This window comes from Tachypleus tridentatus, chromosome 4, assembly GCF_004210375.1.
Source record: "Tachypleus tridentatus isolate NWPU-2018 chromosome 4, ASM421037v1, whole genome shotgun sequence".
Taxonomy (NCBI): domain Eukaryota; kingdom Metazoa; phylum Arthropoda; class Merostomata; order Xiphosura; family Limulidae; genus Tachypleus; species Tachypleus tridentatus.
Window position 1 is genome coordinate 76437811 of NC_134828.1, and position 16227 is coordinate 76454037.

At 30.7% G+C, this 16227-nt stretch overlaps 1 protein-coding gene and 1 long non-coding RNA gene across 5 annotated transcripts in view; one reads left to right on the top strand and one right to left on the bottom strand.

Moving 5' to 3' along the window:
- Positions 1–16227, top strand: part of LOC143249479 (solute carrier family 12 member 2-like) — an 81458-nt gene that overhangs the window by 46343 nt on the left and 18888 nt on the right. For all 4 annotated transcript variants that reach the window (XM_076499393.1, XM_076499396.1, XM_076499394.1 and 1 more), the window contains exons 10-18: positions 2362–2469; positions 2949–3072; positions 8172–8273; positions 9357–9512; positions 9739–9838; positions 9930–10041; positions 10224–10358; positions 11944–12050; positions 12491–12660. In XM_076499393.1, coding sequence (XP_076355508.1) covers positions 2362–2469; positions 2949–3072; positions 8172–8273; positions 9357–9512; positions 9739–9838; positions 9930–10041; positions 10224–10358; positions 11944–12050; positions 12491–12660 — 1114 coding nt within the window. The remainder of the gene's footprint in view (positions 1–2361; positions 2470–2948; positions 3073–8171; positions 8274–9356; positions 9513–9738; positions 9839–9929; positions 10042–10223; positions 10359–11943; positions 12051–12490; positions 12661–16227) is intronic.
- Positions 15340–16227, bottom strand: part of LOC143249480 (uncharacterized) — a 29993-nt gene continuing 29105 nt past the window's right edge. The window contains exon 3 of the long non-coding RNA XR_013027803.1: positions 15340–15462. This is a non-coding gene — a long non-coding RNA (uncharacterized LOC143249480). The remainder of the gene's footprint in view (positions 15463–16227) is intronic.

A 16227-nucleotide genomic window follows, 5' to 3' on the forward strand; every position in this document is an offset into this window, starting at 1 on the left:
GGAGTTTTCCCCTAATCTGTGACTGTTTTTAACAACATCTGTTGGATTGTAAGGATTGTCATATTGTCTATTTTCCAGGGTCTTGCATTATGCTTTCACTGGATCCAACTTTATGGCAAGTGTTTCCCAGACAGGTGTACTTTTCTCAGTTCAGTTCTACACTAGCAACCAATTTAATCTCACAACTGATTCCAAGAGGCTTTGTAGAAATGAGGTTTTTATAAGACCATCTTGGCATTTACAGATGGTATTACCATATTAATTTGGACTATCATGAGTAAAGTTGAAGGGAATTCTGCTTGTCCCTGTTGACCATTAGATTAAATAAATCAGGATTGATTTGCTTTTAAAAATTTAGGGAATTTGTTTCACTTATTGCATTGTTTCCAGAGCACAATTCCTTGGGACACTTTAACACACATTACCTCCTAGAATCTACTAGTGGAGCTAGGGAGTTCTAACCACACCCAGTTTACAGTTACTGGGGTGGTAGAAAGAGGCTTTTTCTCCAGAGTGTTAGTGTATTTTTTCATTGTTTTGAGAAGAGGGCAAAGGTAGGAGTTCTACTACTTGGGTCCTTCGATATTTTTCACAGATGTCAGTAGAAGTGATATCAGCCTCTGTGGTAGCCTACTCGTAATTCCACTTATGATTTGACACTATGGTATATGGTTGGAGTGTGCATAGCCCATTTATTTGACCAATGCTGATTTCATGTATTTGTTCATGGAGGAACATCCACTATCTCCTTGGCTCAGCATGGCCAGATAGTTAAGGTACTCAACTTATAATCCGAGGGTTGCAGGTTTGAATCTCCATCCCACCAAACATGCTCTCCCATTCAGCTGTGGGGGATTATAATATGATGGTCAATCCCACTATTTATTTGTAAAAGAGTAGCCCAAGAGTTGGCAGTTGGTGGTGATGACTAGCTGCCTTCTCTCTAGTTTTACACTACTAAATCATGGATGACTATTGCAGATAGCCCTCATATAGCTTTGCGTGAAATTCAAAACAAACCAAAACCACTGTCTTCTCATAATTTCAAATGCATAGTGGTCCCATTCTAGGCCCTTGGTTGAGCACAGGTTCTATATTCTTTCCATAATTCCAGGGGTAAGTGAAATATTCCTTGTCTACTTGGATGTGGAATGAGGATGAATGTTCATAATTCCAGACAAGATTATTTCTATTCCTTTGAAGTATTGCATACATGACACAATTATTTCAAGTCTGGGATGTTGCCTTTTGGACTTCCTCAGGTGAATGTTTGTCCACTTCAGTATGACTTTCTCATCGTGACTCAGATGGTGTAAAACACATTGCTATGGTTGCAGGTTGGGATCCAGTCAAACATATAAATATCTATGGGATTTTGATCCAATACATCTAGCCACCAAAACATGAGATATAGGGATCAAGACCCTTTAATTCCAACCCTGAGTTGTGGAACCTTGGTTATCTGGTTGGGTCTGGCCTGTAGTGATAATTACTTGTGGAATATTCCACTCTCGATACAAGAGCTAAGTTCCAGCTCTTCTAAATGTAATGTGGTTCCCTCACTTGTTTACTACTTTTATTTTGGTATGCCACTGATCTGTGCAGGTGCCCTCTATGGATCATGCCTGTACCAGCCATTTCACTTTCTTAAAATGGAGTTGTAGCTATATTGTCAGCAAATGGTGAGTATGTTTTAGAAGTTAACATTTTCTTAAACTAAAAATTTATTTCCAATAATAGTTACTTCTGCTGACACTCTCCCCACTAAGAGCTGGTGTAAGTTTATAAAAAGTGATTATATTACCTAATTGAGGTGCTTATATGCAGTACTGGAATAAAAAGTGTATTGGTGAGGGTGGAGAAATTTGTAAATTAGATATTGCTAAGGGCATTTAAGTGGGGTATGAAAGACTGGAGCATGCAAGACCAATGGTTTGATAGGCAAAGTTGATGTAGAAGAATAGCTGTATTGTTAATGGAGGAAAGTATTATTGGAAATATATTTTCAGTTCCGGAAATTAACTTTTTGCTATGATATTTAGACATTTTCCAGAACTTGCGACTTGATCATTATATAGATGTTGTTGTGGAAGGATAAACTTTATAGAATTGTAAAGTTCTGATGACCTGTTGATGAGATACTTAAAATACCATTTTGATGAATAATTTGAGCCATCTCTACATAGGGAGTGCTACTGCCTGCTGCACAATAACTTTGTTATGCTATGCTGGTTGTTTCAAAAATTGCTAAGTTTCATATTGCTTGAATTAATTTATCACTTCAGGAAAAAAATAGAAATTATCTGTCAATATGTACTTAATGTAATATACAGGTTGCTAACAGTTTTGTGCAATATTCAGGTAATGGAGATGGTCTCTGGTTTTGGTCCACTTATATATGCTGGTATTTTTGCTGCTACATTATCTTCAGCACTTACAAGCCTGGTTAGTGCTCCAAAAGTGTTTCAGGTATGTGTCCAGTGTTAATCTGTTTGAGAATATACAAATTTTAACGTTGTCTTAAATAAAATTTAATATTTCTTGTGATTTTTGGTTTTTCACTGACAGGTGAAACTAGCCTTTTATTTACTCCCGGTTTAAAACTTAGATTAACATTTTGACCCTATTATGACTTTTGGTGCAGATCCATCCTTGTCCATAAATAGTTAAGATAGCAAGTACTGTATAATCACATGCACACGCACACACACATTTGGACAAAAAGGTCTGACATAATTTGCATTGAATAAGTTTTATTTTTACTTCTTTTTTGTATTATCTTTTACAAGTTGTCTTGTGTTTAGTTAGATATTGAGATTTTATATTTTGTATGTTTTTCATATTTGACCCATATCAAAATAACTACTTGGGAAATTATGGAGTACATTTTTCCCCTTAATACATTTTTTTGATTACACAATACTAGAATGTGTATTTTATCCCTATAGGCCTTGTGCAGAGATAAAATCTTTCCAAAAATTGAATATTTTGGTAAAGGCTTTGGAAAGAATGGGGAGCCACGTCGAGCATATGTGTTAGCCTTTGCAATAGCATTAGCATGTGTAATAATAGGTAAGTCATTCTAATGATATTTTGGTGCTTTTTTGGAATATTTTTATTTAATCTGATGTGCTTTTTATAAAGTAATATCAAAATTTAGGCAAATCTTATTTTAACAAATACTCAATAAACAAAGTGGAAATTTTGTATTTTATTTGTTTTCCTGTATTAAGTGTTACTATGCTGTCAGTTATAAAAGACTGTTTAGTGTAGGTATTAATTTATTTTTTGTTTGTAATTTATTGATGTTGAGATTATTAGTTTAGAAGAGCTAAGTGACTGACATAAATAACTGTGATCATGTGTGGGGACAAGAAAAGAGTAAGAGCAGAGTTGAAATAAAGAAGTTAGGTCAGAGAAAGTTAGAAAATATGACATGACCTGTTGTAGGAGAGAAAGACATAATAATTGACATCAATTGACATTAACAATTTGAGAGACAAGGAAAATAATTTGTGTTGATTTTGATGAAAGAGCAGGCAATTATTGGAAGTTAAAGATATAACTGTGGTAACTTATGTGACATTGAGTGAATTACTGATACTATTACAATAAAAAACAAAATTGTTCACCTTGTTAATGGAATACTAAAGCAATTTAATAGGCCTAAGAGGATTTTTGAGAAAGAACTTTATAGTATTTAAGATATAACTACATTCTCCATAATGTAAATAATTTTTGTATTTGATTTGATTTGAATATATATATTTTTTATCATTAATAAATCCACCATCTGGTTGCCATAACTCAGTTACAACTCATGTAAATGTATGTTTTTTTCTTTTTTTACTTCCATAACTATATATTGGATTCAATATAAATTTCCACACATTTAATAGTGCAACATAACAATGGATGACTTATGGCTGGAAAAATATCTTAGTCCTTTTTAAGGAAAGTATTAAAACAGTTCTAGGTTCTTGGTACACACATGTGCTTCAGATATATCTGTAACATAGTGAATATAATTGGCAAAAGAAAATTACATCCATGAAAATCTAAAATCATTCCACTACAAGCAATGCTCCTGTAGGCATTATCAAAATTTATAGACATGTCACCTACATAGATATCAGTGCTACCTGGTATAATGCTGTTACAGTAAACATGATCACATTCTGCAGCATTAACTAAATAAAATGCAGAATTTTGGACCTAAATTTATACTAGCTGACTGAAATGTGTAAATAGCATCAAAATGAAATGCATTCCTACAAAAAGGATCACTGAACTTGAACACTGGATGCATGAAGGTAAAAGTGCACATCAAATTTTTCTATAGTTCCATTCAAACTTTAATTGAATTAGTTTATTATCAATATACGTAAGAAACTTAACATTAAAAAAATAATTAATAAACCAAATTCTGGCATGTTTTAATTCTTTGATTTCAAAAAGAAATATTTAAATAAACTGTTGACTTCACTCTTCCTTATCATGTGATAATTGGTTGCTCCAAACTACACATTAAACTGAGTTTAATGCAGATTTCATGTTTATACCATAAATATTGATAATATACAAGCTTGCTAACTTTATAAACACCAAACATTAAGTTTTACTGAAAAGATCTTTTGATATTCATTTATGTTGTTCTAGGAGAAATGCAAAGGAAATCTGAAATTGAGATAAAGTATTAATTTTAATGAGCAAATTGCTCACTGACATCACAAATTCAGATATCTTTAGTAAAGACACTTTATTAAAAATAATTCATTATTGTGCACAACAAACATGTATTTTTTCTATAAGCTTAGAAATTTAAAGTCACAAGTTATAGCATTTGTAGTTTCATTTTATCATAGTGGTTGCAAAGCTGATCAAAATAATGAAGCCTATGTAGGTAAGGTTATTATCCTTAAAATTTCAAAATTCTTGAAGAATAGATCTTAATGGATAAAGGGATAAGAATAAATAAAGTATTTACAAACAGATCCCCAGCAGGACAAGAAAAACAAGGTCAGGCATGGTTAAGAGTAAAAAAGACATGGCTGTTGAAAAGGCTGAGTTATAATATGTAGAACCACTATACGTTAAGCTTCATAATAGTAATTATAATATGTAGAACCACTATACGTTAAGCATCATAATAGTAATTATAATATGTAGAACCACTATACGTTAAGCATCATAATAGTAATTATAATATGTAGAACCACTATACGTTAAGCATCATAATAGTAATTATAATATGTAGAACCACTATACATTAAGCATCATAATAGTAATTATAATATGTAGAACCACTATACGTTAAGCATCATAATAGTAATTATAATATGTAGAACCACTATACGTTAAGCATCATAATAGTAATTATAATATGTAGAACCACTATACGTTAAGCATCATAATAGTAATTATAATATGTAGAACCACTATACGTTAAGCTACATAATAGTAATTATAATATGTAGAACCACTATACGTTAAGCATCATAATAGTAATTATAATATGTAGAACCACTATCGTTAAGCATCATAATAGTAATTATAATATGTAGAACCACTATCGTTAAGCATCATAATAGTAATTATAATATGTAGAACCACTATCGTTAAGCATCATAATAGTAATTATAATATGTAGAACCACTATCGTTAAGCATCATAATAGTAATTATAATATGTAGAACCACTATACGTTAAGCATCATAATAGTAATTATAATATGTAGAACCACTATACGTTAAGCATCATAATAGTAATTATAATATGTAGAACCACTATAACGCTAAGCATCATAATAGTAATTATAATATGTAGAACCACTATACGCTAAGCATCATAATAGTAATTATAATATGTAGAACCACTATCGCTAAGCATCATAATAGTAATTATAATATGTAGAACCACTATAACGCTAAGCATCATAATAGTAATTATAATATGTAGAACCACTATACGTTAAGCATCATAATAGTAATTATAATATGTAGAACCACTATAATGTTAAGCATCATAATAGTAATTATAATATGTAGAACCACTATATGCTAAGCATCATAATAGTAATTATAATATGTAGAACCACTATACGTTAAGCATCATAATAGTAATTATAATATGTAGAACCACTATACGTTAAGCATCATAATAGTAATTATAATATGTAGAACCACTATACGTTAAGCATCATAATAGTAATTATAATATGTAGAACCACTATACGTTAAGCATCATAATAGTAATTATAATATGTAGAACCACTATACGTTAAGCATCATAATAGTAATTATAATATGTAGAACCACTATACGTTAAGCATCATAATAGTAATTATAATATGTAGAACCACTATACGTTAAGCATCATAATAGTCTTAAAATAATGAGCTCAAAAGTAGCAGCACAGTTTTAACAAAATGATTAATTATAACTTTGAAAAAATAAAAATATCTCATTAAGTTTCAGATATACAAACATTATTAGAATAAAATAACAATCAAAATGAAGTAATGCTCGACTTGTTATTGTAAGCAACAATATAATAGACTATTAACCCCTCCACAGTGCATTAAGAAATGTACATCCCAGCCACAGTGAATGGGTTAAGATGTCTCAAATATTTACATTAGTGTCTACATGTTATTCACAAAAACTACATAGACAAGTATAACCATCTGTCTAGCTCTTTGTCATTGAATAAACAAAATTTTGATATCTTTCTACTAACATGGAAAATACTAACAGGAATAGTCTTGTAGTGTACGAGGCTTATTTTCAGGTAACACAAGTTAGATTGTCAGAATTTCAGTCAAAATATTAATCATGTGGTAATTTAATTTTTCATGGTGTGTGTGTGTACACATGCACATATGTATGCACAGCTTCAGATTTGAACCTCAGACCTATAACATGCTATATAAGTGCTTTACTAACTATGCTGAAGAACTAGCACCTGCTTAAACTGTTACACTGCCTTTTCACTTTTTAGTGTAACGTGGATAAGTTGCAGGTAGTTACAGGGATTTGGTAATATTAATTCAATAAAACGTGTTTCTGGTTGTAACAAAGACAATTACATTTATGCTGTAATACTAAATGTGGTAAAACATGTTTCTGGTTGTATCACAGACAGTTACAGCTACACATGTTTGGAACTTATTTTGTTAGTAATATGTAGTAATGTAAGTATATGGGTTGTGTTGAGCTAAGGAGTTTTCTAGGTCTGGTGTTTAACTTGCTGGGAATAAATCTGAACATTAAATGAACAGGATAATCAATTTCATCCCCATATAAGCTATATATTTGAAATTCACTTGTTTATTGATATGAAATGAGGTAAATTCTTTTCAATGTGTTGAGGATGCATAGATGTGAAATTTAATGTTTGATTAATACATCTTAGAATAACAAATTAGCTTTGTGAATATAAAAAGAGAAATAAAACCTAGTTTTTAAATTTCTAAGTTCTTTTTTATTTATATTTCATGTTGCTGAGCTTGCATGTAAATATAAGTTTGTCACACTAGCATTAAAAACTGAGGCATGTAATAGTGATATTATGTTTAAACTTGTTTATGTTAAATTAAGCAGAAAAATAAAGCTGAATGATCATCATGCTCGGATTGTTTGTTTAAATTAAGCACAAAGCTACACATTGGATTATCTGCACTTTCAACACCAGTAGTGTTGAAACCTAGTTTCTAGCATGGTAAGTCTGCAGACACATCACTGTGCTACTGGGAGGGGCACTTTAATTGTTATAGTCTGACACTGACATTACAATAAGTTGTATTATTTCAAGTAATGCTTCTACTGATAAACATAAAAGCAGAACTGTTCAATCTGTATATGTAAACATTTTGTAGAACATTTTGATATGATTTGAAGCTACAAACTATTTACTAAAAAAAAAAATAATAATCACTTCATAAGTATCCAAAGATTAATTTTAGGATTTTGACTGTAGTTTATTGTCAATGAATTTTTTTGAAAGATATATTAGTGATCTTATACTTGTTAACCTGCAGCATAGCAATGTTAACATTGGAAAGAAATGAACTCTACTAAAACAGTGCTGTTTTAAAAATATATAAGGTTATAATATTCAATACTTGTAATAACATTGGTGCTAGCTAATTTTAATTTTTTCCTTCCTGTTAGGTGAACTAAATGCCATTGCACCAATAATTTCCAACTTCTTTCTTGCGGCCTACTGCTTGATCAACTTTTCTTGTTTTCATTCATCTTTTGTCAGATCTCCAGGTAAATTTTTATTTTCACACACTCCTTTTCACTATGCTTTGTTAAGGTTATTTCACAGTAACTGTTCTAAGTAATATGACTCATCAATGAGAAATCATTTGTAGATGTAGTGAGTGAAAGAAGTAAAAAACCTAATGAGTTGTTTAATTCCTGTGTATAATGATTATGTATTGATTCAACAAATAAATTTGTTTTAAATCCTATATTTACTCTTAGTAAATAGTAATGTTTCACTTACTGGGAACGTTTCACATTTTAGACAAACCCTAGGGGGGATCTCTTTCATGTGGAATGAGGACCGAAATCAAGGGGTGTGCATAGTATTGCAGTTGTTGGCTACCTAATTAGTATTCAGAAAGCAGGGGGGATAACAGATATGAATTGTTCTTTCTGTTTACAAAACATATTTGCAATCTGCCAACTATTATAATATCCATCCCAGGAAAAATGAGTTTATTAAGATAATTGAGTATCAGTAAAATGATATTTTGTTGTTTACCCCATGTGATGCTGTGTATCTGTTTGTATAAATACAGTGGGTACTTGTATTGTTTTAAAGGTGGTAGAAAAAACTTTTATTCAAAATGATAAACTGAGAAAAACTATGCCAAACATTAAAGTCAAGAGTAGTTATAATGAAAAACAGTTTTCATGTCATTTGTATTATAAACTAGAAATGATTAATTTTTTTCAATTTCAGCCTTTAATGGCTTTTTGTAAATTTGTTAAAATACAGCAACTTCAATGGACTCACCCCCCCCCATCATCACTGTACACAAACCTAACTTTTCATTCTTCTTTCTCCTTGACCATTCTGACATCTGTAGGAATAACAGCAAAGAAGAATTAAACAATATTTGAAAGGATGTTATACAAAAATCACCTAGTGTTGGAAGCAGTTAAAGTAACTTAACACTAACTTGTGTATGTCACTATTTTGAGTATTCCTTTCATTTGTTAAGTGAAGAATGTTCTGACTGGCTCTAATAGACGTTTTTTCACTGTTAATATTTATGTATTACTTCATGTTTTTATGTTGGATTCATTGTTTGTTATAAAATACTAGCTTTCTTCCTGCTCTAGGGTTTCGTCCAGCTTTCAAATATTATAATAAGTGGGTGAGTTTACTAGGAGCACTACTGTGTGTGGCTGTTATGTTCATTATCAACTGGTGGACAGCTTTGATTACATATGCAATTATACTGGCTTTGTATATTTACATTCATCACAGAAAACCTGGTAAGTGATATGAAATCTCCTATTGGTGTTTCATATGCTTTTAATATTTAATATATATTCAAAAAGGCTATTTGTTGATTTTTACCAGCTCAAAACAATCAATTTAAAAGGAATAATAATAGTTTAAATAAAATCCAGGTTTTTACTTTGTGTATAATACATGTATAATGATCCTTCATTTTTGATACTCAAGTAATTTTAGAAACTGTTATATGAATAATTGCAGATGCAAATTGGGGTTCCTCCACACAAGCACAAACTTACAAGTCAGCTTTAAGCACTGTTATCAAGTTAAATCGAGTTGAAGAGCATGTCAAAAACTACAGGTGAATATATTATAAATTTAAATAAAAATATTTTATAATAGGTTTTGTATTACAAAAAGATAGAAATACATGACATTTCATGATTTTCCAGGCCACAAATTCTGTTACTGAGTGGGCACCCCAATAGCAGACCCCCTCTTGTGGATTTTACATACAATATCTGTAAAAGTCTTAGCCTACTTGTGTGTGGAAACATTCATAGGGTGAGTTTATCAATACTAATATTTCATATTACATTTTTTGAAAGTAAGTTTATTAAAGTTAGTCAAAATTAATAAATTTTAGCAGGAATATTACATAAAACATTAAATTATTTCATTTGTTGTATCTTTATTCTCAATGAAACACAAGTACCAGAAGTATAATAATTATAGTATTTCATTAGGGTTCCTTGAGTCAGCGAGCTCGTAATGCACTGAATAAACATGCTACATGTTGGCTACAAGAAAGGAAAATCAAAGCTTTTTATGCTTTAGTAGAAGAAGAAGATTTCTCACATGGTATGAAGTCTTTAGTACAGGCAAGTATCATTCTAACATTCTTTGTTAGTTATTACTAGTAGTAATGCCATTTATACAAATAGCCCAATAAAGTGAACCTTTTCAATCTGTCAAATATTCTTCATATATTTGATAGAACTGAGCCTTTAGCATAGGCTGCAGTTTAAGTCATAACCTGTAAAGTAGACCACAAAATCCAGTACCTTCAGTATAGATCATGCTGATACATCAAGTTAAAAGGCTTTCACAAGTATTTTTGTAGTACTCTTACACAAATCTTTGTTACAGACATAAACACTTCAGCTTATTCATTAGAACAAACAGTTACTTGAAATACTGTATTTTTCATCATACAAGTTGAATGGATTAAATTTCTGTTTTTCATCCTTCACTTACATGCTAGTTGAAGTGGTGTATAAGATGAGGATACATCATGTATATAATGACTGTTATGTATTGTATGCCAGCAGAAGAAATATAGTGGGAAATGTGAAGAAATCTGAAGACAGTGAAAGTTAGCCAAAAAATGGAAAATATGAAAATATATAACAAGTTAAAATTCTTTTAATTCATGCATAAAAAACAAATGAAAGACATAATCAAACTTCCACCAACTGTTAAATTGTCTGGGCATTTAATTACCCATAATAATTAGATTGTTGAAGTATGAATTTCATTTCCAAGTACACATTAAATCACAACAGATAGTTACTCAACATTAGAAAAAAAAAACCCATCAAATTTTCCATCTTGGTTCCTAGTAGAGATAGCCACCAAGTCAGGATGTGAACCAACTACTTCTCTTTGTCTTTTCCTTTGCTTTCTTTAGTTCTGTTCATTGGAAAGTTAAATGTTAATGGCATTTTATCCATATTAATTGTCAGGTGTCTGTATTATTTTCATCTGCACATGTATGCAAAAGTTGCTAAACTGACACTGTACTTACAGTGAGTGGCCATATTTGCACTTTTTTCCTCTGCAAACTTTACAACTTCTGGCTTGAATGCTGTTGTTTAGGATTTGTGGGAGTTAATGGGAGATGAGATTTGTTTTTTGTGCTTTTTTCTTGAGAATTTATACTTGTAAAAATGATTGAAAAGTATCAAGAGGGTATGAGCATGTTGTTGGTTAGCTAATTAAACATACTTCATTGAGCAGGTTACATGATTACCTTCACAACTAAAACTCATTCATTTTATGAAACATTGAGAAATTTTGATGTTCAATCTAAAGATAAGTTAATGTAATATATAAGTCAAGGCTTAGGCCAACAATGAAAAGACTTGTTTTACACTCTGAAAAATACAATATACTTTATTCTTAGTACAGAAAAGTATTTCTTCTATGTTCTGATACATTGTAATGACAGGTAATTCTGTTAGTGGTAGTCATGAAATTTGTGCATATATTAAGTTAGGTGACACAAGAATCTTAATGTTTAATACAGGCATGCATCTGTCAAATTAAGGTACTAAAGAGTAGTTGTATACATCTGAGTCGGGGCCTGGATCCGAACATGTATTAAGTTCAAGACATTTTATGTTTCTAGTTTTTTTTCTTGGAAAATTTAAAACATTTCATTTGTGTATTTTATATATTCCTCAGCTTGTAGGACTTGGAAAATTACGTCCTAATATGTTGTTGATGGGGTACAAACATAACTGGCAAGTGTGTGATGAAAAAGAAGTTTTGGAATATTTCAATGTTATTCAGTAAGCCAACATTAAATACACCAATTTTTAAAATAATAAAATATTTGTTTTATATTTTGTACATCTAATATGAATAAATTAACAAGTATTCCGAAGTTTTAACGACTATGGAAGTTGTATGTCACATTTTGAATAAACTTTATATAAGTTGGTAGTAGTTATATTTCCAATATTTAAATTTATATATCATATATTTTACTAGCTGAATGATCAATTGACTTTGTAATATGGAAGATTGAAAATGTCATTTCTGATGAAATGCAATGTTTCTAAAATTTTTGGTCTTAATTATGAATTTATTATACAAGGAAGAAAGTTTGAAACATTATCTGTTCTATTTGTTGGATAATTTGAGTTTTTTCTTTTATTCATAATTTAAACCTTTTCTTCTTGTTTTCCATAACTGTTTGTTAATAATCAGTAACATTTTTCTTTTTCAGCCAAGTGTTTGATATGCATTTGTCTTTGGGTATTCTTCGGCTCCAAGAGGGATTGGATTATTCGGAATATATTGATACTGAAGATACTGGATTGGTTGAGCAGAATGCTAGAGGAGCTGCAAACAGTGAACAAAACCTCTCGGATAGAGATCTTTCTCGAAGTGTATCTGGTATGTCCCACGATAAGTTTTAAAGTGTACAAGAAATAAAAATAAACAAATTTTAATAGTAAAATTGCAAGCTGTATAACATAGTAATTTCAGAATGAAAGTAATTATAGAGTTGAAATTATTAAATTACAATATTGTCACTAATTCACAACAACTTAATGGCATTTAAAAAAATTAAACAAACTTTAATTTATTCTGTTAATATTTGTTACAAAACAGTTACTTTTCCCACACTTCAGCTTTAACCCAATGAAAGGTTTTCTATGCAATGATGCCCTCCCTCTAGTACAGTGATATGTCTACGGATTTACAACGCTAAAATCAGGGGTTTGATTCCCCTCGGTGGGCGCAGCAGATAGCCCGATGTGGCTTTGCTATAATAAAACACACAATATGCAATGATATTAATTCCACCTTGTTTGCTCCAGTTACTTTATTCACTTTTTCTCTGTGGCAAAAGTTACAAAGATGGTCTTGCATGTTTACTGTAGGTTTCTCATCAGTGCTAATACCACATTTGCAACATTTTCCTTTGAATTGTTTCAGGTCTTTTTCATGGAGCTTGAGCTTATTGTTTATTTTCTTGATTTTATGACATAAAAGAATTATGGGTGTTTTTCCTAATATGAATGCACATGTTAACATCTTGGATTCAGAGTTGCTTGATACCTGTCCTTGCAATTCTAACATTACTCAAGTATCAGGGAGGACATACAATTCCTTATATCCATGGGGAGAGTCTTGCATGTAGTTTGACGTTTATTTCTCCTGTTAGCTCTGAGGCTGAGTTGGTGGGAGATTAAGGGAGACTAATGGATTACTGAGAATTTAGATTATTTATTCAGTACATTTCTTTGCTCAGATAGTTACTAATGAACTTTGAACAGACATCCTGATTTCTCTTTCTCAGAAGATTAACTTTATCCATTTTATCCTCTCTCTCTTAATTTTTTTATAATGCATGCTATGAGCCTTCTACACATCCCCATTGGAATCAAAGGTTTCAACATCTCTCATGCAAATCATCATGCATCATCTCCACCAATAGGAGAGCACTACTATCATAAGATGCATATGACTCCCTCCATGCACCAGTACTTGAACCATCAATTCTTGTTTAGTAGTGCCTGAGTTCAGAAATATTGCATTTTGTTCCTGATTTCTTGAAGCTGTTTAACTTAATTTAAGTTGCTTGGCATCAGTACTTTCAGATTGGGACGTTAACATGGCACTTCATTCCCTTGAGATGAATTTCTTTCTCCTTCTGGCCTGCAGGTAGAATAGGTTGGATCTGTTCACTATTAACAGTCCCCATACCTTAGCCTCTACACCTTGGACTTGGATCTAGTTTTAAAATCAGTCCTATAATTTCATCAGTGAGATTTGGAATCTCATCTGTGTGGTTTGGAACCTGGATGAATCTTATGATAATGAACAATGTTGACTCTGTAGGCAGTTGGTCTTTACTACCTATAATTGAGGTTCTTATCTGGGCAAAGAGCATACCTGTTCCAGAAGTAGTGTGGACTCCCACTAGCATGCTTTATTAAATCTAAATTTTTAACACTTTATTTTCTATGCAGATGTTTTCTGTGTGGATCTTATCCTCACTGGACCCTCCACTTAGTCAGTGTAAGATTTTAGGTAAAGTGTGAGGTAAGTGTGTTTCAGAAAATTACATTTTTTCTGTATTAAAAATGTATTTCAGATAATACTTGCCTCTTTTCACTCTATCCTGCCCTTCATTCCCCATAATAGGAGTATATGGATCTGATAATCTTGCCAATCTTGAAAAAGTGAATATGAAAAGAATAATGGAGCTCGTGTACAGATCCATGTACAGATGGCACATTGATGTAGGTAGAGAGAGTTACAAGATTAAAATTTAGACAAAAAGGTGGAGCAAGTGAGATAAAATTCATACCGTTTATTGAAATGAAGCTACAATGTGAGAGATGTTAAATATTATCAGAAATACACTTGGTAGAAGAAAATTTACACTTAAAATAATTTTCTAATTTACATAGTAAACTGCCATGTAAACAGGTGACACTGACTAATTGTTCTCACTTTAGTTAAAAAGTCTAACTTAAGGATAGATATCTGTTTCTTAGGAATCTGAGATGATTGAACCCATTGGTGCCATTTTAAAATACCATTATAAAAATGTTGTATATAAACATGCCATTTCAGTTTCAACTAATTTGTATGTGTAGTTATTTTCAGTTTTTTGTAAACTTAAACCTAGGAACAAGGTGTATGTTTCCTTTTTTTATAAAAAAAAAAAGGACTAAACTACACAAATATATCAATTTTATTTGTTTTCAAACAAAATTTTGTGGTGAATATTCAGACTGGATGGAATACAAACTAGTCTTTATAAAATATTCTAATTTTTTTTATTAAAATTCCTTTTTTATTTCTGATGATAATCATGTATGTAACTAATTGGAACAATTTTTTTAAGTTCCTAGCATTTAATTTGCTGCTTGAACTGTTTAGATGTTAGTCAATTTTGTTAAGTTTCTTGTAAATTATATGTACAGGAGACTAAATGTAAATTTTAGATTTTGTTTGGAAAAATTTTGAAGTTTTCACTCATTGTACCAGGCAGGTATTATGGAAAAAGTTTTTTTATTTTTATAATTTCATCATGAAATGCCTGTACATCTCAGTGAGTCAGTTTTGAAGCAGCGTAGTTGTCCCACACTGGATGTGGTAAGTTCACAGGCTTAGAATGGTAAATTTGGGATTTGATTCCTCTAGTAGACAGAATGTGATTGCTCATTGTGTAGGTTTGCACTAAAATAACAAAAAAACAGAAAAAAAACAATTTGTAAGAATGTATTTTCCATAACATTATAGCAACTGTTTCTTTTATGACAAGACATCAAATGAAATAAAAACAAGAATTTGTTTTGCTAATGTATTTAGCATATGAAGTCCTTAAGCTTTTGTGAATGTTTCATTTTTATTTTCAACAAATCTTTTAAATATCTAATCATGCATAAATGAAACAGTATTATACAAATTGCAGGATTTACTTTTGAAAAACAAAACAGGTATGTGAAGCTTAACTATTTATATTGTAGTTTATTGCATGTATTAATATTATCTGAACTAATTGACACTTTGCACAGAATTCCAGTAAAATGTTATTAATCAATGAACAAAAAAGGTTCATGCACAACATCTGGTCATATAATTTTGTATATAATAAAATAAAAAAACGTTAAACATCAGCATGTGAACATAAATCCAATAAATGCTTAATTTTTATTACATTTACTGGTTTAATATAATTTTGACTTTAATTATAAATTTAGTAACTTCATTTTTTTTATAGCATACTTTCAGTAAAATATCTTTGTTTATGAAAACAAAAAATAAAATGCATACAAATACAAAACAGTTGCATAAATAACACCAGTATTCATGTATATATATATATATATATATATGTGATTTATCATTATGTATCAGGTAAAAGGCAAAATTGATGGCGTTTCCTACAAAGTGAATCCTTCAAAGCAATTTATAAAAATGTTTTCTCTTTGAAAAATGTAT